This window comes from Pristiophorus japonicus, unplaced genomic scaffold (assembly GCF_044704955.1).
Source record: "Pristiophorus japonicus isolate sPriJap1 unplaced genomic scaffold, sPriJap1.hap1 HAP1_SCAFFOLD_337, whole genome shotgun sequence".
Classification (NCBI taxonomy): Eukaryota; Metazoa; Chordata; class Chondrichthyes; family Pristiophoridae; genus Pristiophorus; species Pristiophorus japonicus.
In genome coordinates, this window is record NW_027253183.1 from 662,496 (window position 1) to 689,990 (window position 27,495).

Below are 27,495 nucleotides of genomic sequence, written 5' to 3' on the forward strand. Positions count from 1 at the left end.
GAGAGGGCTGTGTCTGGCGAGGTGACCAGGGTCAGGGACCTGCTCGATGGCGAGGAGCGTGCTGGATGGTGCCTGAAGAGCTGGCACGGCACCTACCCTGGTCCAGCGTGTGGCCAATGCCATCGAGTCGCTAAAAACGGCACTGGGCCCTGACTCCGTTAGGTGTGTCGAGGATGCTCAAGCACGAGGGGCGATCCCGTCCAAACTGACCCCCGTCCGGACGGAATTCCTCATCGGCACCAAGCCTCGAAACCTCCTTCAGGAGCCGGCGCCTCACAATTTGAGCCTCTTCCGGGAAATCCCCTCTGTGCCTTTCGGTTCTGCGCGGAGGGGTTTCCTGTATGGGCTGCTCCTGCACACTCTCTACCTTGCCATCCTCGTCTGCCGTCTGGACATGCAATGGTGCACCATCTTCCCGTCCGGATGAGGCGGGGGTCCCCAATGGAGTGCACTCTATGCAGGAGTCCTCCCTTTATTTATTGGGGATTTGGCCAGGAGGGTGTTGCACGGAGCAGTCCCGTGCAATCGATTTTTAAGTCAGTTCACGGACTCCCAGGCCGCCTGTAATTTCTTGCGGTCTGGAGGAGTCCATGTTCCATATTTATATTGAGTGTGTGAGGTTGCAGGCCCTGTTCCAATATTTGAAGGGGCTGCTCCTCAAATTCTGGTTGCACTTCAGTCCTACACTCCTGATCTTTGGGCACCTTGTGCAGAGGGGAGCGGGCAGGTCGGAGGGCCTCCTCATAGGACTGCTCCTGGGCATGGCCAAGGAGACCATCAGCCTGTCCAGGCAGCGGGCGGTCGAGGGGGTCGTTCAGCCTGACTGCCTGCCTCTCTTCCGTGGTTACATCCGAGCCAGGGTGTCCCTGGAGATGGAGCACGCAGTGTCCACCGGTACGCTCACGGCCTTCCACGAGAGGTGGGCACCGGAGGGACTGGAGTGCATCATCACCCCGAGCAACCAAATTTTAATTTGATCGTTAAAGTTTAAAAGTTAATTTGTTTAATTTGCCGCTTTTAGTATCCCCCGTTAACAAGGGGTCACTTGATTTATAGGTTCACAAAAATAATTGTGGAGCTGTTCCAGGTACTTGATTTAAAGTTTCTACTCAAAATAGTGTAGAGCTGTTGCATTGTGAGTGGCTTAGCCAGTCATGTGATGTTGACAAAACTCAATAAAACCCCAATCAGTTGGGTCCAGGTCATCCACGATGAGGTATGCAGTTGTGAGCCTCGTGGATGAACTGGTAATGTGTAGTGGGATTGTTAAACCTTTGTTAATAAACCAACTAGTTCTTGATAGCAATGTGTTGCTATGAATTCTTAAAGCAAAGAACCCAAGAAGTAAATGCATTACAGAGGGGTTTAGCGAGGGAGCTCCAGAGAGTAGGGCTGAGGCAACGAAAGGCTTTTCCACCAATGGTGGGAGGGGAAGGAGGAGTGAATGCACAGTTAAAGAAGCAAAGAGTGCCGGGGTTATCGGCCTGGAGGAGGTTACAGAAGGTTGGAGGTGGGACAAGGCCAGTCAGAGATTTGAAGCTGAGGACAAGAGTTTATATTTAGTGCATTGAGGGACAGGGAGCCTCTGTACGATGACAGTGAGGAGGATTTCCTGTGGGACAGGATATGAGCGACTGTATTTTGGACAAATCAGTCGAGTTCACTGAGGATGTGAGGCCAGCAATGAGAGCATTGGAGCCATCAAGACCAGAGGTGACAGGAGCATGGATAAGGATGTCAGTGTTGTAGGGTATCAGGTGTGACCTTGGGCAGGACCACTTCAATGCTGTGAGCTGGAATTGGACTGGACAGATTGGAACAGGCAGCATTGAGAGGGTTGGGCTTGGAGTTTAGGTGAAGATGGGTCAGCAGGCAGAGAGGACAGGCGGGTGGGTGGCTTGTTTGAGGAGGGGATTGATGACTGGTTTTGAATGTTTGAGGAAAGTCACTAGTAGTGTGAGCTACACAGTAAATGTTATGTCTTTTTCGATGCTCTGATAATGACTCCACGAGGCAGTGTGTTGTACTTGAACTGTAGTGACCTTAGTCCTTTATTGATAACTCCAGCGTGAGGATTACACCTGGTGGCCTGCCTTTTATACTGGGCCAGGCACACCTGTACAGGTAACCTACAAGTCTCCCACTGCAGTGCCCTCTGGTGGCACACCTTGTAATAGTGCAAGCAGTAACCATGTAGGGTACATGACATCGCTCTCCCCCAAGCCTTTAGTGCAAATCGCCTCTGCATTGACTGTGCTCTGGGCTTAGCTCTATCTGGTTGACCCTTGGCGGGTCGTTTCTATTTTGGGTGAGTGGTTGGTGTTTCGTTGGCAGTAGAGTGCTGGTGGTTACTGTTTGTGTGTGTGTCCATGACCATTTCATTCTCCCCCCACATATAGATTATGCCGGAGGTTCATTGCATTCATATACATTCAAGTCCAGAAAAACAAGTTTGCATTACATTTGAGGTGACACGCCATGGTGCACAACTCTGGCCCCAGGGACGCAGGCTACTACATTGGGTAGCTCACTGGACCTGTGTGCTCCCGATTGGTGTCTGCCCACTGCATTGGTTGAGTGCAGTTGAAATCCTACATCGCACAACGTTTCATTACTCATTATAAATAACTTGTAGCTCCGATCGTGATCACGCACCTTTTCTTTGTTTATTGCATGTACACAACGCTGATCATCAATTTCACATCTTACATCTGGCTCACCGTTGACTTTACATTGTTTGAAAATGTGGAACAGTCCCTTTAAGTGTGGTGGGTTGCAGGCCTCCTTTAAGAGAGCTTTGCCATCTTTACCCCAATCCTCTTCTCTGGTGCCACGTGTTGCTCCATCAGCGCAGCACCTCGTGGTCTGGCCGTCGCCATCTTTTTCTTCGGTGCATCACCTCGTGGTTTGGGCGCCATCTTCCCTCCATCCACGATGTCGACTGCGGTGATCCTCTTCTCCCCGGGATCTGCCACCGAAGCTGGGAAGTCGCCTTCGGATCCAATTTTTTTCCTCCGGAGTCCTGCCACTGGAGCCTGGAAGGTGTGTTCGGGTTGTCTCAGCTGGATCATCTCCACATGCTGAGCGGTCTGTGCCTCGGGTGCTGTGCTGGTCTGCTTGCTGATGCCGGGTCCACCCTCAAGTGAGGGCTTGCTGTGCCTCCGAGCGCGGAGGATGTCGATTGCTGGAGGGATGAAGTCTTCCCACTTGCAATGGATCTTCTCCATCCACCTTCTTCCGAGTAGCATTGGTCCATCACCTGCAACAATCCACAGAGGTAACTTGTGCACCGCGCCATCATGGAGTACTTTTACATTCGCAGTACCAACAACTGGGATAAGTTCATCGGTGCAGGTGCGCAGCTTTGCCTGAACCAGGACCAACTTGGTTCATTCAGCCTGATTGTCCCATAACCTCTCAAAGGTTTCTTGATTCATTACTGACTGGCTCACCCCTGTGTCCACTTCCATGAAGACTGGAACACCATCTATCTCGACTTCCATCCTCAATGGGGAACCTTCGGTGGTGTAGGTAAACGTGCTATATACCTCATCATGGGGCTGAGCTGTCTCTCTGCCTATCGTTTCATAATCTACGCTGGATTCATGGCCATCTGCAGACTCTTCATCGACACAGTGAGTCATATTTCTCTTACACATTCGCTTGAGGTGGCCCTTTGTGCTGCAGCCTTTACACACAGTCTTTAAAACGGCACTGGTGAGCCCTGTGATTCCCTCCGCAATGCCAGAATGGAGATACTCGGTTAGTGCCCCTCGGCGAACTCTGAGCTAAGGGCCTCAGGGGTCTGTTCTCTCTTCCCTGAGAAGGTTCACGTTCTACAGTCCAGCCTCTAAAAGACGCCACTCTGTGCATAGTACTTGCAGGGTTTGAGTCCTGAGGATGGGTCATCTGCCTAGAAACGCAGGTCGAGGTCATGAATGTCTGGCTCACAGAGATGGCCTTCTGCAGTGTGACTGTGGTATCCGCAGACAGTAGCTAATGAAGAAGGCTCTCATGGCCGATTCCAATGACAAAAATGTCTCGCAGCGCTTCAGTGATGTGGTCGCCAAAATCACACGGTGCCACCAGCCTCCTGAGGTCTGCAGCATATTTTGCAATTTCTTGGCCGTCGGTGGGTGCTGAACCAGTGTCTGGCTGTGAGGATGCTCTCCTTGGGCTTCAGTTGCTCTTGGATCAGCGTTACAAGCTCCTTGTACGTCTTGGTCGTTGTCTTCGCTGGTGCCAGCAAGTCCCTGACGAGGTCATAGATGATGGGCCCACAACTGGTTAGCAGGATAGCTCTGCACTTATCAGCCAGTGTGGCCGGGTTTTCTCCTGCCAGGTCTTTGCTGTGAAGAAATGATCGAGCCTCTCCACAAAGACATCCCAATCATCAGCATCGGCAAACTGCTGCAATGTACCAAGGGTAGCCATTTTCGCGTGAAGGTTCCTAATCTCGTCGCCAATTGTTGTCTTTAGATACGCTGACAATGATTGCATGAGGCAATGTGTTGTACTTGAACTGTAGTGACCTTAGTCCTTTATTGGTAACTCCAGAGTGAGGATCACACCTGGTGGTCTGCCTTTTATACTAGGTCAGGCACACCTGTACAGGGAACCTGCAAGTCTCCCACTGCGGTGCCCTCTGGTGGCACACCTTGTAATAGTGTAAGCAGTAACATGTCAGACACATGACAGTAAGGGATAAAGAGGAGTCAGGAGGTGTATTGAGAAGAAATCAATGGGCCAGGGTGTGAGCATCATTTGGGAAATAAGTGAAGAGAAGGCATGGGAGGGAGATTGGGGAGAATCTGCAGTGATGGGGATCAGGGAGGAAGACTCGGGGAGGTTGGGGAGGAAGTGGCAGAGGCAGCTGTATGCATGAAGCAAAGAAATCCTGGAGCTTTTCATATCAGGCCATATAATGATCATTTGTTTAGAATTTACTGAAGCTCAGGTGAGCTGCCTGCAGTTTTCATTGAAACACTTCAGACATTTATCAACCTTCAGACCGGTTTTTAAGTGATTGATATTTTCCCATTAAAGGTGCAGTTGTCCCTGTCCTGACCCAGTCTCCGAGCCTGGAACGTGTCACAGAGGGTCACACGGCGAGGTTACAGTGCACCATGAGGAACGCCAGAGTGAGAGACACCGATGTCCACTGGTACCGGCAACTACCGGGGCAAGATACGGAGTGGATTTTAACACATGAGGCAAGTGGCAGCACACGAGGGAGCCCAGGTTCCACTGACCGTCTCCAGCCTTCCAGAGACACCTCCAATAACAGCTTCATTCTGACAGTCACAGACGTGCAGCCCAGTGACACTGCCGCCTATTACTGTAAAGTGTGGGGCGATATCAGCGGGAACGGAACCCAGCTCAATGTAACCAGTAAGTATAAGTTACATTTGGTTTTATTCATAATAGCGTTACTACATAGAGGGTAATTTTACAACAATACACTCCCAGTCGAGAGGCACACACACACTGGGAGCATGGACTGGAGAATTGGGGCTGTGATGTTGTGGCCCTATATCTGACCCACATTCCATGGGACTGTGGCTTCTCACTGGGAGCACGGCATTGTGGGATCCCTCTTATACACACTTCACTTCTCAATAGAACACAGGAGCTTCCCAAACTTGATGGAAATATATTGTTTCGCCTAAAGTGTGATTTCACTTACACTGACAGGGATTAGGAATTCTAAGGCGATTTGATTCTTTTAAAATTCAACATTACTAAACATTAAAGTGCCAGTAATCCGTCACAGTGCAACTCAGCAGCAGATAGTTTTGCAATAATTTCTCACATTTATCTGTGCCTATTTTCTCCTCGTGATGGTCCAGTCCACAGGCCCTGACTCCTTGCCCAAGTTACCATTCACACCCACACATATCCCCATCAGTGTTACCCTGCATTTGCTTTTTGATGCGTGGTCCCTTTAACGGGCGGCGCGGCCCATTCAAAGTTTCACATCGGGAAAGCTGAACCCGGGCTGTGCTGATCTCCCCCTCCCCCACGTCCCCTCCCCCACCCACGTCACCCCTCCCCCTTCCCCACGTCCCCCCCCCACCCACATCACCCCTCCCCCTCCCCCACGTCCCCTCCCCCATCCAATCACCCTGCCCCTCCCCCACATCCCCTCCCCCAAACACATCACCCCTCCTCCTCCCCCACGTCCTCTCCCCCACCCACATCACCCCTCCCCCACGTCCCCCCCCCCAACCACATCACCCCTCCCCCTCCCCACGTCCCCTCCCCATCCACATCACCCCTCCCCCTCCCCCACGTCCCCTCCCCCTCCTACATCAATCCCTCCCCCTCCCCCACGTCCCCTCCCCCAACCACATCACCCCTCCCCCTCCCCCACGTCCCCTCCCCCATCCACATCACCCCTCCCCCTCCCCACATCCCCTCCCCCAACCACATCACCCCTCCCCCTCCTCCACGTCCCCTCCCCCATCCACATCACCCCTCCCCCTCCCCCACGTCCCTTCCCCCTCCCCCACATCTCCTCCCCCTTGCCCCCTCCCCCACGTCCCCTCCCCCTCCCTCAGGTCCCCTCCCCCACCAACGCCCCCTCTCCCCCACCCACATCCTGCTCCCCCACGTCCCCTCCCCAACCCACTTCCCCCCCTCCCCCACGTCCCCTCCCCCACCCACATCCCCCCTCCCCCACGTCTCCTCCCCCACCCACTTCCCCCTCCCCCACCCACATCCCCATGTCCCCGCACATCCCCTCCCCTCCCCCACCCACATATCCCTCCCTTACCCTCGATTTAATTCCTAAGTTGATTTTTATGCTGCTCCTTTCCGCTCCCTACAGGATTTGTTCATTCTTTATAAATTCACCTGAAATAATGATTTGTGGTTAATTCTATAAAAATTGTTTGGCTGGGATTTGCGATGTTCTGGGCAGAGGATGTGTTCCCCCTCGCACCAAGTGCAGTTATTGAAGTAGGGCAGGGATGACCATCACTGGTATAACATTGAGACAAACACCATGCGCTGTATATTTTAGGTACTTGCTGTCTCACAATACAAGCTGTTCTCGCTCCACAGTCCCATTGACCAGATTTATGCTCCAACTTCCTTCTGTTTGAATCAAACTTTGATAAAGTTTACACTTGTATTATCCAAGCTTTTATATAATCTTACAGCACAGAAAGAGGCCATTCGGCCCATCGTGCCCATGCTGGCTCTTTGAAAGAACGATCCAATTAGTCCCACTGCCTCTGCTGTTTCCCCACAGCCCAGCAATTTTATTCCTTTTCAAGTATTTATCCAATTCCATTTTGAAAGTTACTATTGAATCTTCCACCGCCCTTTCAGGCAGCGCATTCCAGATCACAGCAACTCGCTGCGTAAAAAGGAATTCTCATCTCTTTCCCCCCTCCCCCCCTGGTACTTTTGTTAATTATCTTCAATCTGTGTGCTCTGGTTACTGATCCTCCCCACACTGGAAACATTTCATCCTCATTTACTTCAGCAAAACCCCTCAGAATTTTGACACCTCGATTAAATCCCCCTGTAACTTCACTGCTCTAAGGAGAACAATCCTAACTTCTTCAGTCTCTCCACATAACTGAAGTCCCTCATCTCTGGTCTCATTCTAGTAAATCTCCTCTGCACCCTCGCCAAGGCCTTGACATCGTTCCTAAAGTGTGGTGCCCAGAATTGGACACAATAGTCCAGCTGAGGCCTAACCAGTGATGTATGGAGGTTTAGCATCACTTCCTTGCTTTTGTACTCTACACCTCGATTTATAAACCCAGGGGTTTTTAGCTCTTTTAAAGCCTCATCAACTTGTCCTGCCACTATGAAGATTTGTGTATGTGAACCCCCAGGGCTCCCTGTTCCTGCACCCACTTTATAATTGCACCATTTAGTTCATATTACCGTTCCTCATTTTTCCTTCCAAAATGCATCACTTCACACTTCTCTGCATTAAATTGCATCTGCCATGTATCTGCCCATTTCACCAGTCCTCCTGGAGGCTGCTGCTTTCCTCCTCATCTGCAAACTTTGAAATTATGCCCTCTATATCCCAGTCTATTTTCAGCATTTAAAAAACCTGCTTCATGTCCTCTCTCAATGAAATATCCCTGCTCCAGTGAGAACTAATCTAATTCTATCGTCACACTTCTACACAGGGTATTGGTGAGGCCACACCTGGAGTACTGCGTGCAGTTTTAGTCTCCGTATTTACGGAAGGATAGACTTGCATTGGAGGCTGTTCTGAGAAGGTTCACCAGGTTGATTCCGGAGATGGGCAGAAAAGTTGAGCTGAGTCCATGATCGGATTAGCCATGATCTTATTGAATGGCGGAGCAGGCTCGAGGAGCCAAATGGCCTACTCCTCCTCCTACATAAGAACAGAAGAACATAAGAATTAGGAACAGGAGTAGGCCATCTAGCCCCTCGAGCCTGCTCCGCCATTCAACAAGATCATGGCTGATCTGGCCGTGGACTCAGCTCCACTTACCCGCCCGCTCCCCATAACCCTTAATTCCCTTATTGGTTAAAAATCTATCCATCTGTGACTTGAATACATTCAATGAGCTAGCCTCAACTGCTTCCTTGGGCAGAGAATTCCACAGATTCACAACCCTCTGGGAGAAGAAATTCCTTCTCAACTCGGTTTTAAATTTGCTCCCCCGTATTTTGAGGCTGTGCCCCCTAGTTCTAGTCTCCCCGAACCTCTCTGCCTCTATCTTGTCTATCCCTTTCATTATTTTAAATGTTTCTAATAAGATCACCCCTCATCCTTCTGAACTCCAACGAGTAAAGACCCAGTCTACTCAATCTATCATCATCAGGTAACCCCCTCATCTCCGGAATCAGCCTAGTGAATCGTCTCTGTACCCGCTTCAAGCTAGTAAATCCTTCCTTTAGTAAGGTGACCAAAACTGCACGCAGTACTCCAGGTGTGGCCTCACCAATACCCTGTACAGTTGCAAAAGGACCTCCCTGCTTTTGTACTCCATCCCTCTCGCAATGAAGGCCAACATTCCATTCGCCTTCCTGATTACCTGCTGCACCTGCAAACTAACTTTTTGGGATTGCTGCACAAGGACCCCCAGGTCCCTCTGCACCACAGCATGTTGTAATTTCTCCCCATTCAAATAATATTCCCTTTTACTGTTTTTGTTCCCAAGGTGGATGACCTCACACTTTCCGACATTGTATTCCATCTGCCAAAGCTTAGCCCATTCGCTTAACCTATCCAAATCTCTTTGCAGCCTCTCTGTGTTCTCGACACAACCGCTTTCCCACTAATCTTTGTGTCATCTGCAAATTTTGTTGCACTACACTCTGCCCTCTCTTCCAGGTCATCTATGTATATTGTAAACAGTTGTGGTCCCAGCACCGATCCCTGTGGCACACCACTAACACCGATTTCCAACCTGAAAAGGACCCATTTATCTCGACTCTCTGCTTTCTGTTAGCCAGCCAATTCTCGATCCATGCTCATACATTTCATCTCACTCCGCGTACTTTTATCTTCTACAGTAACCTTTTGTGTTGCACCTTATCGAATGCCTTTTGGAAATCTAAATACACCACATCCATCGGTACACCTCTATCCACCATGCTCATTATATCCTCAAAGAATTCCAGTAAATTAGTTAAACATGATTTCCCCTTCATGAATCCATGCTGCGTCTGCTTGATTGCACTATTCCTATCTAGATGTCCCGCTATTTCTTCCTGAATGATAGTTTCAAGCATTTTCCCACTACAGATGTTAAACTAACCAGCCTATAGTTACCTGCCTTTTGTCTGCCCCCTTTTTTAAACAGAGGCGTTACATTAGCTGCTTTCCAATCCGCTGGTACCTCCCCAGAGTCCAGAGAATTTTGGTAGATTATAACGAATGCATCTGCTATAACTTCCGCCATCTCTTTTAATACCCTGGGATGCATTTTATCAGGACCAGGGGACTTGTCTACCTTGAGTCCCATTAGCCCGTCCAGCACTACCCCCCTAGTGATAGTGATTGTCTCAAGGCCTCCCTTCCCACATTCCCGTGACCAGCAATTTTTGGCATGGTTTTTGTGTCTTCCACTGTGAAGACCGAAGCAAAATAATTATTTAAAGTCTCAGCCATTTCCACATTTCCCATTATTAAATCCCCCTTCTCATCTTCTAAGGGACCAGCATTTACTTTTGTCACTCTTTTCCATTTTATATATCTGTAAAAGCTTTTACTATCCGTTTTTATGTTTTGCGCAAGTTTACCTTCGTAATCTATCTTTCCTTTCTTTATTGCTTTCTTAGTCATTCTTTGCTGTCGTTTAAAATTTTCCCAATCTTCTAGTTTCCCACTAACCTTGGCCACCTTATACGCATTGGTTTTTAATTTGATACTCTCCTTTATTTCCTTGGTTATCCACGGCTGGTTATCCCTTCTCTTACCGCCCTTCTTTTTCACTGGAATATATTTTTGTTGAGCACTATGAAAGAGCTCCTTAAAAGTCCTCCACTGTTCCTCAATTGTGCCACCATTTAGTCTGTGTTTCCAGTCTACTTTAGCCAACTCTGCTCTCATCCCACTGTAGTCCCCTTTGTTTAAGCAAAGTACGCTCGTTTGAGACACTACTTCCTCACCCTCAATCTGTATTACAAATTCAATCATACTGTGATCACTCGTTCCGCGAGGATCTTTTATGAGGAGATCATTTATTATTCCTGTCTCATTACACAGGACCAGATCTAAGATAGCTTGCTCCCTTGTAGGTTCTGTATCATACTGTTCTCAGAAACAATCCCATATGCATTCTATGAATTCCTCCTCCAGGCTACCCCGTGCGATTTGATTTGACCAATCGATCAGTAGGTTAAAATCCCCCATGATTACTGCCATTCCTTTTTCACATGCCTCCATTATTCCCTTGATTATTGCCCGCCCCACCGTGAAGTTATTATTTGGGGGCCTATAAGTGACTTTTTCCCCTTACTATCTCTAATCTCCACCCACAATGATTCAACATTTTGTTCATTAGAGCCAATATCGTCTCTCACAACTGCCCTGATATCATCCTTTATTAACAGAGCTACCCCACCTCCTTTCCCTTCTTGTCTATCTTTCCGAATCGCCAGATACCCCTGTATGTTTAATTCCCAGTCTTGGTCTTGCAACCACATTTCTGTATTGGCCACCAAATCATACCCATTTGTAATGCTTTGTGCCGTCAACTCATTTACTTTATTTCGAATGCTGCGTGCTTTTAGGTAGACTGTTTTAATACTAGTTTTTAAAGCATGATTTTTAGTTTTGACCCTTCCTCCAGCCCCTTTATATTCAGTGGCCCTTTTTGTTTTTTGCCTTGGATTTCTCTGCCCTCCACTTTTACTCATCTCCTTTCTGTCTTTTGCTTTTGTCTCCTTTTTGTTTCCCTCTGTCTCCCTGCATTGGTTCCCATACCCCGCCATATTAGTTTAACTCCTCCCCAACAGCAAGAGCAAACACTCCCCCGAGGACATTGGTTCCGGTCCTGCCTAGGTGCAGACCGCCTGGTTTGTACTGGTCCCACCTCCCCCAGAACCTGTTCCAATGTCCGTAATTTCTTATGTTCTTATCCACAGCTCTCGCCCACTCTGCTGCTATAACTCTGCCTGGAGTGCATGGGAGGGCTGCAAATTATTCCTGGACCCGGATATGCCTGGTCCCAGCCTTCCATTGGCCTTTTGGAGGCACCAGGGATAGACACTAAGAGAAAGAACCTGCACTTCTATAGCGCCTTTCAGTCTCGGGATGTCCCAAAGCACTTTACATAAGCCAATGAAGTACATGTGAAGTGTAGTCTCTGTTGTAATTTAGGAAACACACAAGGTCCCACAAACAGCGATTAAATAAATAGCCAGATCATGTGTTTTAGGTATAAATGTTGGCCTGGACACTGGGAGAACTCCCCTGCTAATCTTCGAATAATGCCGTGAGATCTTTTACATCCAACTGAGATGCCAATCTTGGTTTGACATCTCATTTCAATAACAGCACCTCCAACAGTGCAGCACACACTCCATACTGCACTGGAGTGTCCAGATATGTGCTGGGATCTCTGGAGTGGGACTTGAACCCATGACATTGTGACTCTGAGAAAGAAAGATTTGAATTTCTACAGTGCTTTTCATGACCTCATGATGTCCCAAAGCACTTTACAGCCAATGAAGTACTTGTTCAAATGTAGACACTGTTGTAATGTAGGAAACACGGCAGCTACTTTGCACACAGCAAGCTCCCATAAACAGCAATGTGATAATGGCCAGGGCACTGGGGATAACTTCCCTGCTCTTCTTCAAAATAGTGCCGTGGGATCTTTTACATCCACTTGAGAGAGCAGACGGGGCCTCGGTTTAACAACTCATTCAAAAGCTGGCACCTCGGACAGTGCAGCACTCCCTCAGCACTGCACTGGGAGTATCAGCCTACTGCACTCCATACTGCACTGGAATGTCTAGATATGTGCTGAAGTCTCTGGAGTGGGACATAACCTTCTAACTCCAAATGTTATAAATTGTTAAACTTTGAACGCTGGAGAAATATATTTCTTTGTGTCAGACTCCATATATTTCCCATGTACAGATCCATTGGCTGATCCGGTCCTTGTTCAGCATCCAACAGTCAGCAAGGTCCCAGAGGGTGAAACCGTGCAGTTACAATGTGCCATGTACAATGCCAGTGTGAGTGACGCTGATGTCCACTGGCACTGCCAGCGACCCGGGAACAACAGCGAGTGGGTGATGAGCCAGTTTGTGAATGGCACCATTACCAAGTCCCGGGGTATCCACGACCGTTTTCTGCCTTCCAGGAACATCATCAGTAACAGTTACATTCTGACCATCGTGAATGTGTCCCTCAGTGATACTGCTGCCTACAGCTGCAGTGTGTGGAGCTACATCTATGGAGCAGGGACCCAGCTCAATGTAACCGATAAGTCAATGTTAGCTCACACTGGCAGGGTCACAGTAACAGCTCCTTACTGGGAACATGTGTAACCTTCACACAGTGGGGTGGACCAGTGGAAATATACCGTCAGACACAGTGGTTACTGTCGTGCTGTGGAACAGAGAGTGGGAATGTTGTTAGTGATGTGCGAAATGCCAGAGTTGAATAGTGGCGATGTAAGAATGGATCAAAACTCTGGAACAACAACAGAACATACGGAATGTCTCGGCAAGTCTGTTTTTTGTGGAGAAAACGGAGGAGTTGACATTTTGGGTGTGGGCCACTCAGAACAAAAGAGAAGGGAGAGGGGAAAACAGACATGGGAAAAGAAATGGGCACACTTATTTGTACTGCAGAAATGGCCGCCATGCTCCACCCTTTGTCAATGATTGGTCCTTGTGGAGGATAAGCCACACCCTGAAGTTTCACTGGAATGTGTAACTGGAACCGCCCATCCCAAGGTCTCACTGACTTTGCACATTGTAATTCGATCCACTTTGACTTCCTGAAGCGACAGAGTACAGAGCTCCCCAGAAGACAGCAAGGGCCTTACCCCAGTCCAGGTACATCCCTCCCCCAGCCAAAGTACCTTACCCCAGTCCAGGGACATCCCTCCCCCAGCCAAAGTACCTTACCCCAGTCCAAGTATATCCCTCCCCCAGTCAAAGTACCTTACCCCAGACCAAGTATATCCCTCTCCCAGCCAAAGTACCTTACCCCAGTCCAGGTATATCCCTCCCCCAGCCAAAGTACCTTACCCCAGTCCAAGTATATCCCTCCCCCAGTCAAAGTACCTTACCCCAGACCAAGTACATCCCTCCCCCAGCCAAAGTACCTTACCCCAGTCCAAGTGCATAGCTGGAGGATTTGAGTATAGGAGCAGGGAGGTCTTACTGCAGTTGTACAGGGCCTTGGTGAGGCATCACCTGGAATATTGTGCTCAGTTTTGGTCTCCTAATCTGAGGAAGGACATTCTTGCTATTGAGGGAGTGCAGCGAAGGTTCACCAGACTGATTCCAGGGATGGCTGGACTGACATATGAGGAGAGACTGGATCAACTGGACCTTAATTCACTGGAGTTTAGAAGGATGAGAGGGGATCTCATAGAGACGTATAAGATTCTGACGGGACTGGACAGGTTAGATGTGGGAAGAATGTTCTCGATGTTGGGGAAGTCCAGAACCAGGGGACATAATCTTAGGATAAGGGGTAGGCCATTTAGGACTGAGATGAAGAGAAACTTCTTCACTCAGAGAGTAGTTAACCTGTGGAATTCCGTGCCAAAGAGAGTTGTTGATGCCAGTTCATTGGATATATTCAAGAGGGAGTTAGATATGGCCTTTACGACTAAAGAGATCAAGGGGTATGGAGAGAAAGCAGGAAAAGGTTACTGAGGGAACTTAACGGTTGTGCTTATATTAAACCTGGTTTTAATGTTATACCGAGGGAGAGCTGCCTGTCTCGGTTGTGCTTATATTAAACCTGGTTTTAATGTTATACCGAGGGGGAGCTGTCTGTCTCGGTTGTACTTATATTAAACCTGGTTTTAATGTTATACCGAGGGGGAGCTGTCTGTCTCGGTTGTGCTTATATTAAACCTGGTTTTAATGTTATACCGAGGGGGAGCTGTCTGTCTCGGTTGTGCTTATATTAAACCTGGTTTTAATGTTATACCCAGGGGGAGCTGTCTGTCTAGGCTGTACTTATATTAAACCTGGTTTTAATGTTATACCGAGGGGGAGCTGCCTGTCTCGGTTGTGCTTATATTAAACCTGGTTTTCTGAAGGACAGGAATCCGAGTCTTTACTCGATTCACCTTACTGCTATTGAACTATACGTCACCTTTTGATATTTTACAGAGTTATCTGAAAAGTGGTCTCTGAATATCATCATCAGCATTGCAGTCTGTGCCCTGGTATTAGCCGCCTTACTCTGCATCATCATAGCCGCAGTATTCTACGTGAAAAAATGGGCATGTTTTCAAAGCAGATTAAAAGCGGAAGGGTAAATACAATTTCATTTCCTGTCTCATTTCAGTCTGATATTGATTGGTGCAGGGGATGGAATCAGCCCAAGAATGGGGGCAGACTAGCTGGGGACTGAGGGTTTTCTCTTGCTGTACAGGTCAATAAATACAAACATAAACAGCATTAAATCACCCAGTTATAAAATACACTGCAACTTCTCAGGTGATTAAAGGAGTTTTGTGTTTTACACCCTCTCTTTCAGTGTTTCTCTCCTTCTCCTTCTTCTGTCTCTCTCTGTCCATCTGTATCGCCCGCTCTCTCTCTCTCTCTCGCTGCCACACACTCTCATTGTCCCACCTGTTTTCTCCATGTGACTGTATCTCAACCTTTCCCTCCCTTTCTCTTATTGTCCTTCTGTATCTCTGTCCCGTGCTCTCGTTGTTGTGTTTTCTCTTTATGCCCTTCCCTCCTTCTGCACCTTTGAAATTTTACGGCTGGAATTTTCCAGGTGGGAGCGCTGCTTCAGGCTGTGCGCTCAGCCGGGGGTCCATGTGCTCACGGCCTTGTGTCTTCCATATAACTGCCAATGTAAAGCGTCTATCTGTCTGTAACTCATCTACTCCTTTTATCACTTTGAACATCTCGATCAAATCCTCCCTCAATCTTCCTGTTTGAAGAAAATTCCATCTCAGTCGCTCGAGCCTATCCTTGTAACACAGACCCCCTCATCCTTGGTAACTCTGGGAATATCTGGTGCCATACTTCCCAGTCAGTGGGTCATAACGGAAAGGCACCTGGGCCAGGAAATAGTGCGGGGAATCCTGTTAGACCGCTCTAATGCACGTGTGGAAAATGTGCAGGAGCCCATTTTACATCTTGTAATCTGTGGAAATGAATGCTAATGGTGGCTAGCAGCATTCCCCAGTTTTCCCAGGAGCAATGTCCATTGTGCTCTGCTCACCCACATAAAGTGAGCCAGTGCTTTCAGCAGGTCGGTACGCAAAGGGCTTCTGGCTTTTCCACAGCAGCGTTTTTGATGATGGACGTGGGATTTGAGAGCTGCGGCTGGTGATTGTATTTTTTAAAGTGCAGTTTTGTTTTATTAGTTGTGATGCACTGCATTGGAATTATTCCACATCACAGGATTCGCCAAAGTCCAAGGCATTGTTGTTGGTATCCATGCCCACTTTGGACCCAACACATTACACCACGGTCTTCCTGAACTCCGGGGGTTTCTAACCCCCTCAATGTGCAGTTCAGTGACCAGCTCATCATGCGGTGAATGTTCTGATCCCTCCATTTTAAGACCATCCACTGTGCCTAAACTCTTTCAAGGAGAAGGCAGACTGGGATCATGGCTCCTGAGAGACAAAGGCTATCCTCTGAGCTCTGGTTCCTGACATCATTGTGACAAGCGGGATCAAAGACACAACATGATGCACGCAGTCACCGGGATCATTAATCTCCAAGATGCACCAATGCTTTTCTAGTCCTGACCCCATCTACAAAATACACTGGCCCAATACACCCTTACCAACATAGACCTCTGCACTAACTCAACTATCACAGCGGCCCAGTCTATTGCCTGCTAATACCTAATTCTGCACTGTCAGATGGAAACTGTCTGCATCACAGGTTGGGCCTCTACTCATTGGCATTCAGAAGAATGAGAGGTGATCGTTTCGATACGTATAAGATTCTGAGATCCGTGACCGTCTCATCAGAGTTCCATCCCACTTCCCGGTTCCTTTGGACGTCCCCATGACCACATCCATTTTCCCTTCTATTCCAAAGCCCCAAAACTGAAATGAGAGACAACAGCAAAGATTAAAAATTCCAATCCAAATTTATATCAGAACAACATAATATATTTACTAATCACCCTTGTGCATTTCCTTCTATCCCCTTTTTGCTTTAACTAGTCTAGCGTTCCTCCGCTGAGGCACGGCTGGTGGAAGACTGCTGCGTGTCAGGGCCAGATACTACAGAAGGCCTTGCAGGACACCCTCGACCAGCTCTGGGCCTGGAAGGCTCGGCTGTAGACTCCACCACCTCAGGCTGGGCAGCAGCAGTCTGGGCTGGCTGGATGACGGCCAGCGACAAGTGCAATGGCGGAGTGGCAGTGATGGGATCAGGATAGCTGTCATACTGAGAAAGGACAGCAGGTTCCTGCTCCACTGACCCAGTGCCACTCCCCCGGGGCAGCACCTCAACATCCCCAACAATTTGCTGGAGCACAGTTTGGTGGGCTGCTGCGAACTTGGATAGGTTAGGTAAGTGGGCAAATGCATGGCAGATGAAGTATAATGTGGATAAATGTGAGGTTATCCACTTTGGTGGTAAAAACAGAGAGACAGACTATTATCTGAATGGTGACAGATTAGGAAAAGGGGAGGTGCAACGAGACCTGGGTGTCGTGGGACATCGGTCACTGGGGGTTGGCATGCAGGTACGGCAGGCGGTTGGGAGGGCGGGTGGCGTGTTGGCCTTCATGGCGGGGGGATTTGAGTGCAGAGGTGGGGAGGTGTTGCTGCGGTTGTGCAGGGCCCTGGTGAGGCTGTGCCTGGAGTGTTGTGTGCAGTTTTGGTCTCCTGACTTGAGGGGGGACACTCTTGCTGTTGAGAGGGTACAGCGAGGGTTCACCGGATTGATTCCCGGGATGGTGGGACTGACGTGTCTGGGTGAGGGGGGGGAGCTGGATCGACTGGGCTTGTATTCGCTGGAGTTCGGAGGAGTGAGAGGGGATCTCATGGAAATGTTTCGGGTTCTGGCGGGTTTGGACAGGTTGGATGCGGGAGGGATGTTCCTGGTGTTAGTGGGGTCTGGGACCGGGGGTCACGGTCTAGGGATGGGGGTGGGCCATTTGGGGCCGAGATGGGGGGGAAACTTCTTCGCCCGGGGGGTGGTGGACCTGTGGAATTCTCTACCACGGAAAGTTGTTGAGGCCAATTCACTAAATGCGTTCGGGAAGGAGTTAGATGTGGTCCTCGCTATTGGGGGGTGTGGCGGGGGAGCGGGAGTTGGGTGCTGGAGTTGCATGTTCGGCCATGAACTCGTTGAATGGCAGTACGGGCTCGAGGGGCCGAATGGCCTACTCCTGCACCTATTTTCTATGTTTCTATGTTTCAATGGTAGCTGTGGATGTACTGGATGACATGATTATACACCATATCCACTTGGAATATGCATCCACCACAACTAAAAACATCTTTCCCAGGAAGAGACCTGCAAAGTCAATGTGGATCCTGGACCATGGTTTAGATGGCCACAACCACAGACTCAGCGGCGATTTCGCTGATGCTTTAATTAGCTGCATACAAGTGTTGCACTGATGCACACATGATTCCAGATCAGAGTCAATTCCAGGTCATCATACATGAGACCTGGCAATGGCTTTCATCATGACAATACCAGGATGAGTGCTATGTAGATCATGTACAAATTTCTCTCTGCCTTTCTTAGGCATAGTCTAAGAATAAGGGGTAAGCCACAGTCTAAGGATAAGGGGTAAGCCATTTAGGACCGAGATGAGGAGAAGTTTCTTCACCCAGAGAGTGGTGAACCTGTGGAATTCTCTACCACAGAAAGTTGTTGAGGCCAATTCACTAAATATATTCAAAAAGGAGTTAGATGTAGTCCTTACTACTAGGGGGATCAAGAGGTATGGCGAGAAAGCAGGAATGGGGTACTGAAGTTGCATGTTCAGCCATGAACTCATTGAATGGTGGTGCAGGCTCGAAGGGCCGAATGGCCTACTCTTGCACCTATTTTCTATGTTTCTATGTTTTTCTATGACAAGGTGGATACAGAGAGGATGTTTCCACTGATACGGGAGACGAGAACTAGGAGGCATAATCTTAGTATAAGGGACCGCCCATTTAAAACTGAGATGAGGAGGAATTTCTTCCCTCAGAGGGTTGTAAATCTGTGGACTTCGCTGCCTCAGAGAGCTGTGGAAGCTGGGGCATTGAATATATTTAAGACAGAGATAGACAGTTTCTTAACTGATAAGGGCATAAGGGGTGATGGGGAACGGGCAGGGAAGTGGACCTGAGTCCATGATCGGATCAGCCATGATCATATCAAATGGCGGAGCAGGCTCGAGGGGTTGTATGGCCTACTCCTGCTCCTATTTCTTATGTTCTTATGTTCATTGTTTTCGGTCCCTGCCACAAACTCCGTTCCCTAGCCACTGACTCCATCCCTCTCTCCAACTTCTGCCTGAGGTTGAACCAGACTGTTCGCAATCTTGGTGTCATATTTGACCCTGAAATGAGCTTTCGATCACATAGCCACAGCATAACTACAATCGCCTATTTCCACCTCCGTAACATCACCCATCTCCGCCCTTGCCTCAGCTCATCCGCTGCTGAAACCATCATCCATGCCTTTGTTACCTCTAGACTTGACTATTCCAAAGCACTCTTGGCTGACCTCCCATATTATACCCTACGTAAACTAGAGGTAATCCAAAACTCGGCAGCCCGTGTCCGAACTCGCACCAAGTCCTGCTCACTCATCACCCCTGTGCTCGCTGACCTTCTGTTGCCTGGGCCCCAAGCTCTGGAACACCCTGCCTAGACCTCTCCGCCTCTCTACCTCTCCTTCCTCCTTCAAGACGCTCCTTAAAACCTAACTCTTTGAACAAGCTTTTGGTCACCTGCACCAATTTCTACTTATGTGGCTCAGTGTCAAATTCTTTATCTCAAATAATACTCCTGTGAAGCACCTTGGGACATTCACTACGTTAAAGGCACTATATAAATACAAGTTGTTGTTGTTATGTATAGGAGACAAACATAACCCACTTCAATCAGGAGTCGATCGAACATCAACCAAACGGTCATGACTTGTGCAGAATTTCATTTTAAGAGAGAGACGTTCTTTGAAGCTTCTGTGCTCTTTCCTGCTCACAGCAGTCCCAGTGTGAAGTTGTACAGAAACATTCACTGATATTTATGCTCACAGCAGTGCCAGTGTGAAGTTGTTGTACAGAAACATTCACTGATATTTATGCTCACAGCAGTGCCAGTGTGAAGTTGTACAGAAACATTCACTGATATTTATGCTCACAGCAGTGTCAGTGTGAAGTTGTACAGAAACATTCACTGATATTTATGCTCACAGCAGTGTCAGTGTGAAGTTGTACAGAAACATTCACTGATATTTATGCTCACAGCAGTGCCAGTGTGAAGTTGTACAGAAACATTCACTGATATTTATGCTCACAGCAGTCCCAGTGTGAAGTTGTACAGAGACATTCACTGATATTTATGCTCACAGCAGTGCCAGTGTGAAGTTGTACAGAAACATTCACTGATATTTATGCTCACAGCAGTGCCAGTGTGAAGTTGTACAGAGACATTCACTGATATTTATGCTCACAGCAGTGCCAGTGTGAAGTTGTACAGAAACATTCACTGATATTTATGCTCACAGCAGTCCCAGTGTGAAGTTGTACAGAGACATTCACTGATATTTATGCTCACAGCAGTCCCAGTGTGAAGTTGTACAGAGACATTCACTGATATTTATGCTCACAGCAGTGCCAGTGTGAAGTTGTACAGAAACATTCACTGATATTTATGCTCACAGCAGTCCCAGTGTGAAGTTGTTGTGCAGAAACATTCACTGATATTTATGCTCACAGCAGTGTCAGTGTGAAGTTGTACAGAAACATTCACTGATATTTATGCTCACAGCAGTGCCAGTGTGAAGTTGTACAGAGACATTCACTGATATTTATGCTCACAGCAGTGCCAGTGTGAAGTTGTACAGAGACATTCACTGATATTTATGCTCACAGCAGTGCCAGTGTGAAGTTGTACAGAAACATTCACTGATATTTATGCTCACAGCAGTGCCAGTGTGAAGTTGTACAGAAACATTCACTGATATTTATGCTCACAGCAGTCCCAGTGTGAAGTTGTTGTACAGAAACATTCACTGATATTTATGCTCACAGCAGTCCCAGTGTGAAGTTGTACAGAAACATTCACTGATATTTATGCTCACAGCAGTGCCAGTGTGAAGTTGTACAGAGACATTCACTGATATTTATGCTCACAGCAGTGCCAGTGTGAAGTTGTACAGAAACATTCACTGATATTTATGCTCACAGCAGTGCCAGTGTGAAGTTGTACAGAGACATTCACTGATATTTATGCTCACAGCAGTGCCAGTGTGAAGTTGTTGTACAGAAACATTCACTGATATTTATGCTCACAGCAGTGCCAGTGTGAAGTTGTACAGAAACATTCACTGATATTTATGCTCACAGCAGTGCCAGTGTGAAGTTGTACAGAAACATTCACTGATATTTATGCTCATAGCAGTGCCAGTGTGAAGTTGTACAGAAACATTCACTGATATTTATGCTCACAGCAGTGCCAGTGTGAAGTTGTACAGAAACATTCACTGATATTTATGCTCACAGCAGTGCCAGTGTGAAGTTGTACAGAAACATTCACTGATATTTATGCTCACAGCAGTGCCAGTGTGAAGTTGTACAGAAACATTCACTGATATTTATGCTCACAGCAGTGCCAGTGTGAAGTTGTACAGAAACATTCACTGATATTTATGCTCACAGCAGTGCCAGTGTGAAGTTGTACAGAAACATTCACTGATATTTATGCTCACAGCAGTGCCAGTGTGAAGTTGTACAGAAACATTCACTGATATTTATGCTCACAGCAGTGCCAGTGTGAAGTTGTACAGAGACATTCACTGATATTTATGCTCACAGCAGTGCCAGTGTGAAGTTGTACAGAAACATTCACTGATATTTATGCTCACAGCAGTGCCAGTGTGAAGTTGTACAGAAACATTCACTGATATTTACGCTCACAGCAGTGCCAGTGTGAAGTTGTACAGAAACATTCACTGATATTTATGCTCACAGCAGTGCCAGTGTGAAGTTGTACAGAAACATTCACTGATATTTATGCTCACAGCAGTGCCAGTGTGAAGTTGTACAGAAACATTCACTGATATTTATGCTCATAGCAGTGTCAGTGTGAAGTTGTACAGAGACATTCACTGATATTTATGCTCACAGCAGTGCCAGTGTGAAGTTGTACAGAAACATTCACTGATATTTATGCTCACAGCAGTGCCAGTGTGAAGTTGTACAGAAACATTCACTGATATTTATGCTCACAGCAGTGCCAGTGTGAAGTTGTTGTACAGAAACATTCACTGATATTTATGCTCACAGCAGTGCCAGTGTGAAGTTGTACAGAAACATTCACTGATATTTATGCTCACAGCAGTGCCAGTGTGAAGTTGTACAGAAACATTCACTGATATTTATGCTCACAGCAGTGCCAGTGTGAAGTTGTACAGAGACATTCACTGATATTTATGCTCACAGCAGTGCCAGTGTGAAGTTGTACAGAGACATTCACTGATATTTATGCTCATAGCAGTGCCAGTGTGAAGTTGTTGTACAGAAACATTCACTGATATTTATGCTCACAGCAGTGCCAGTGTGAAGTTGTACAGAAACATTCACTGATATTTATGCTCACAGCAGTGCCAGTGTGAAGTTGTACAGAAACATTCACTGATATTTATGCTCACAGCAGTGCCAGTGTGAAGTTGTTGTACAGAAACATTCACTGATATTTATGCTCATAGCAGTCCCAGTGTGAAGTTGTTGTACAGAAACATTCACTGATATTTATGCTCACAGCAGTGCCAGTGTGAAGTTGTACAGAAACATTCACTGATATTTATGCTCACAGCAGTGCCAGTGTGAAGTTGTACAGAAACATTCACTGATATTTATGCTCACAGCAGTGCCAGTGTGAAGTTGTACAGAAACATTCACTGATATTTATGCTCACAGCAGTGCCAGTGTGAAGTTATACAGAAACATTCACTGATATTTATGCTCACAGCAGTGCCAGTGTGAAGTTGTTGTACAGAAACATTCACTGATATTTATGCTCACAGCAGTGCCAGTGTGAAGTTGTACAGAGACATTCACTGATATTTATGCTCCCAGCAGTGCCAGTGTGAAGTTGTACAGAAACATTCACTGATATTTATGCTCACAGCAGTACCAGTGTGAAGTTGTACAGAAACATTCACTGATATTTATGCTAATAGCAGTGCCAGTGTGAAGTTGTACAGAAACATTCACTGATATTTATGCTCACAGCAGTGCCAGTGTGAAGTTGTACAGAAACATTCACTGATATTTATGCTAACAGCAGTGCCAGTGTGAAGTTGTACAGAAACATTCACTGATATTTATGCTCACAGCAGTGCCAGTGTGAAGTTGTACAGAAACATTCACTGATATTTATGCTAATAGCAGTGCCAGTGTGAAGTTGTACAGAAACATTCACTGATATTTATGCTCACAGCAGTGCCAGTGTGAAGTTGTACAGAAACATTCACTGATATTTATGCTCACAGCAGTGCCAGTGTGAAGTTGTTGTACAGAAACATTCACTGATATTTATGCTCACAGCAGTGCCAGTGTGAAGTTGTTGTACAGAAACATTCACTGATATTTATGCTCACAGCAGTGCCAGTGTGAAGTTGTTGTACAGAAACATTCACTGATATTTATGCTCACAGCAGTGCCAGTGTGAAGTTGTTGTACAGAAACATTCACTGATATTTATGCTCACAGCAGTGCCAGTATGAAATTGTACAGAGACATTCACTGATATTTATGCTCACAGCAGTGCCAGTGTGAAGTTGTACAGAAACATTCACTGATATTTATGCTCACAGCAGTGCCAGTGTGAAGTTGTACAGAAACATTCACTGATATTTATGCTCACAGCAGTGCCAGTGTGAAGTTGTTGTACAGAGACATTCACTGATATTTATGCTCACAGCAGTGCCAGTGTGAAGTTGTACAGAAACATTCACTGATATTTATGCTCACAGCAGTGCCAGTGTGAAGTTGATCTACAGAAACATTCACTGATATTTATGCTCACAGCAGTGCCAGTGTGAAGCTGTACAGAAACATTCACTGATATTTATGCTCACAGCAGTGCCAGTGTGAAGTTGTTGTACAGAAACATTCACTGATATTTATGCTCACAGCAGTGCCAGTGTGAAGTTGTACAGAGACATTCACTGATATTTATGCTCACAGCAGTGCCAGTGTGAAGTTGTACAGAAACATTCACTGATATTTATGCTCACAGCAGTGCCAGAGTAAATTTGTTGTACAGAAACATTCACTGATATTTATGCTCACAGCAGTGCCAGTGTGAAGTTGTTGTACTGAAACATTCACTGATATTTATGCTCACAGCAGTGCCAGTGTGAAGTTGTACAGAAACATTCACTGATATTTATGCTGTAAATGAATCATTGACTTTCTGTTTCTGCACCATCTCCCTAGGCCCCCCGCTGGAGAGCTTAACACGGTGTATGCAACAGTCAGTGGTAAGAAACCCAATTCATTACTCATTCCGCTGATTAGTCCGAATAATATTTATTGTTTTGTGATGTTTCTAAAAATCAATCGGATGAATCTTCTACTTATTGTTATCTCTGAAAAATGGAACACTTTCCCATTTCAAGCACTCAATAGCTGCATCAAGCTGGTGAAGATATAGGAGAGTCAGCTGTGGAGTAAAGCTCCCTCTGTCGGGCATCACTAATGTGCCTCACCCTCAGACTTGGAACAGAGCTCACCACTGGAACAATTTCTACTTCAATTCTTGCCGCCTCTCTCAGCAATGTTGATGTTTAGTGTCCAGTGAGGGATGTGTTGTCCTGAGATCTGTAAGAGCCACGTGGAGACGGACACACAGACACAATCTCCATCCCTCCAGCCGCGGCCGATTTCAAACCCACTCCCACTGGTGAGCAGACAGAGTTCAGTTACCCCCATTGGAACGTTAACCTTGGAGTTGGTGCTGTGTAGATGTGTTGCAGCTCACTGCTCCCAGGTGAAGCAATGGACACAGGATCAACCTACTTCATGTGTGAACATTTAATGCTGCATTTATACCACACAAACCGGACTCATGATGTAGTACACGTGGGGAGTGACGCAGTGTGTGTGGGGAGTGTGTGTGTGGGGGGTGACACAGTGTGTATGGGGAGCGACACAGTGTGTGTGGGTGTGTGTGTGTGTGTGGGGGGAGGGGGGGAGTGTATGTTTGGGGAGTGTGCACGCGAGTGGGGAGTGTGTGTGTGTGGAGAGTGTGTGTGTGTGTGTATGGGGTGTGTGTGTGCGGGGAGTGTGTGTGTGTGCGGGGAGTGTGTGTGTGTGCGTGGGGGGGAAATGTATGTTTGGGGAGTGTGCACGCGCGTGGGGAGTGTGTGTGTGTGGGGAGTGTGTGTATGTGTATGGGGTGTATGTTTGTGGGGATTGTGTGTGTGTGTGTGTGTGGGGAGTGATGCAGTGTGAGTGTGTGTGGGGAGTGACGCAGTGTGTGTGTGTATGTGGGGAGTGACGCAGTGTATGTGGGGAGTGACGCAGTGTATGTGGGGAGTGTGTGTGTGTGTGTATGGGGTGTGTGTGTGCGGGGAGTGTGTGTGTGTGGAGAGTGTGTGTGTGTGTGTATGGGGTGTGTGTGTGCGGGGAGTGTGTGTGTGTGTGCGGGGAGTGTGTGTGTGTGTGCGGGGAGTGTGTGTGTGTGCGGGGAGTGTGTGTGTGTATATGGGGTGTATGTGTGTGGGGAGTGTGAGTGTGTGTGGGGAGTGACACAGTGTATGTGGGGAGTGACGCAGTGTATGTGGGGAGTGACGCAGTGTATGTGGGGAGTGACGCAGTGTATGTGGGGAGTGACGCAGTGTATGTGGGGAGTGACGCAGTGTAGGATAGGCAAGCAGAGTTATGGATGAGCTAAAGTTTATGTTGGACGGAGGATGTGAGGCCAACCAGGAGAGCACTGCAATAGTCGAGTCTTGAAGTGATAAAGTCAGGGTGAGAGTGTCTGCAGCAGGTGGCCAGAGATGGCCGATGAATTTTTTAATCGTTCACAAAGAGCATTTATTGCCCTTGGGAAGGTGCAGCCCGTGAGGTGATGCTACTCCCACAGTGAGTATATTTCTTGGTCGCAGTTTGTTACAACTGTGTGTCTTGCTCGGTCATGTCAGAGGGCAGTTAGAACTCAACCACATTGCTGTGGTCTGGAGTCACATATAGGCCAGATTTCATTCCCCAAAGGACATTGGGGAACCAGAATCTGGTAGTTTCATGGTCACCATTACTGATACTAGATTTTTATTCCAGATTTATTTAATTAGAACCATAGAATAGAATCCTGGAATGGTTACAGCACAGAGGGAGGCCATTCGGCCCGTCGAGCCCGTACTGGCTCTCTGTAAGAGCACTTCAGTGAGTCCCTCTCTCCCGCCCTCTCCCCGTAGCCCTGTAAACCTGTTCCCTTCGGGGACTGACCTATTCCCTTCTGAAAGCTACGATTGAATCTGCCTCCACCAAGCTTTCAGGCACTGCATTCCAGATCATAACCACTCGCTGCGTCAAAAGGTTTTACCTCATTGGTTCTTCTGACAATCACCTTAAATCTGTGACCTCTGGTTCCCGACCCTTCCACCAATGGGAACAGTTTCTCTCTATCTACTCTGTCTGGACCCCTCATGATTTTGATCACCTCTCTCAGATCTCCTCTCAATCTTCTCTGCTCCAAGGAGAACAACCCCAGTTTCTCCAGTCTGTCCATGTAACTGAAGTCCCTCATCCCTGGAACCATTCTTGTAAATATTTTCTGCACCTCTCTAAGGCCTTCACATCCTTCCTAAAGTGTGGTGCCCAGAATTGGACACAATACTCCAGTTTAGGCCGAACCAGTGTTTTATAAAGGTTCACCATAACTTCCCTGCTTTTGTACTCTATGCCTCTATTTATGAAGCCCAGGATGCCAAATACTTTTTTAACCACTTTCTCATCCTGCCACCTTCAACGATTTGTGCTCATGTACCCCCAGGTCTCTCTGTTCATGCACCCACTTCAGGATTGTACCCTTTAGTTTATATTTCCTCTCCTCATTCTTCTGATCAAAATGTATCACTTCACACTTTTCTGTGTTAAATTTAATCAGCGACCTGTCCGCCCATTTCACCAGCCTGTCTATGTCTTCCTGGTCTGTCACTATCCTCCTCACTGTTCACTGTACTTCCAGATATTGTGTCATCTGTACATTTTGAAATTGTGCCCTGTGCACCCACGTCCAAGTCATTCTGTTTGTAGCCACCAGATGGCGTCATTGTTGGAGACCACTGAGCAGCACGCTCATGGTGCTGCTCAGGTATAAAAGGCCAGCCATTTTGAGAGTCAGGCACTTTGAGCCTAAATAAGACAGAGCCAAGGTTGTACCTTGCTTAGTTAAACAGTACTCAGCTTGAACCTTTATTCCATACATTACATTTGGCGACGAGAATACAAGAACCTTTGTTTGCAAAATGAACACGATTGGATTTTTAGAGCAAGTCGTGGAGGGAGAAGATTGGGCAGACTTTGTGAGCCATTTGAACCAGTACTTCATGGCCAACAAAATGAAGTGGGTCAACGATGCAGATCGGCGCCTAGCTGTGTTCCTCACTGTGTACGGTTCAAAGATCTGT

General features: G+C 47.3%; 1 protein-coding gene and 1 long non-coding RNA gene across 3 annotated transcripts in view; both read left to right on the plus strand.

Annotated features, from left to right (window-relative positions):
- LOC139250029 (uncharacterized) overlaps window positions 1-13,273 on the plus strand; it is a 99,161-nt gene extending 85,888 nt beyond the window's left edge. For both annotated transcript variants that reach the window (XM_070872593.1, XM_070872592.1), the window contains exons 3-4: window positions 5,047-5,391; window positions 12,593-13,273. In XM_070872593.1, the coding sequence (XP_070728694.1) occupies window positions 5,047-5,391; window positions 12,593-13,005 (758 nt within the window). In that variant the 3' untranslated portion in view covers window positions 13,006-13,273. The remainder of the gene's footprint in view (window positions 1-5,046; window positions 5,392-12,592) is intronic.
- Window positions 13,274-14,821: 1,548 nt separating this feature from the next.
- LOC139250030 (uncharacterized) overlaps window positions 14,822-27,495 on the plus strand; it is a 39,183-nt gene continuing 26,509 nt past the window's right edge. The window contains exons 1-2 of the long non-coding RNA XR_011591257.1: window positions 14,822-14,959; window positions 24,299-24,342. This is a non-coding gene — a long non-coding RNA (uncharacterized lncRNA). The remainder of the gene's footprint in view (window positions 14,960-24,298; window positions 24,343-27,495) is intronic.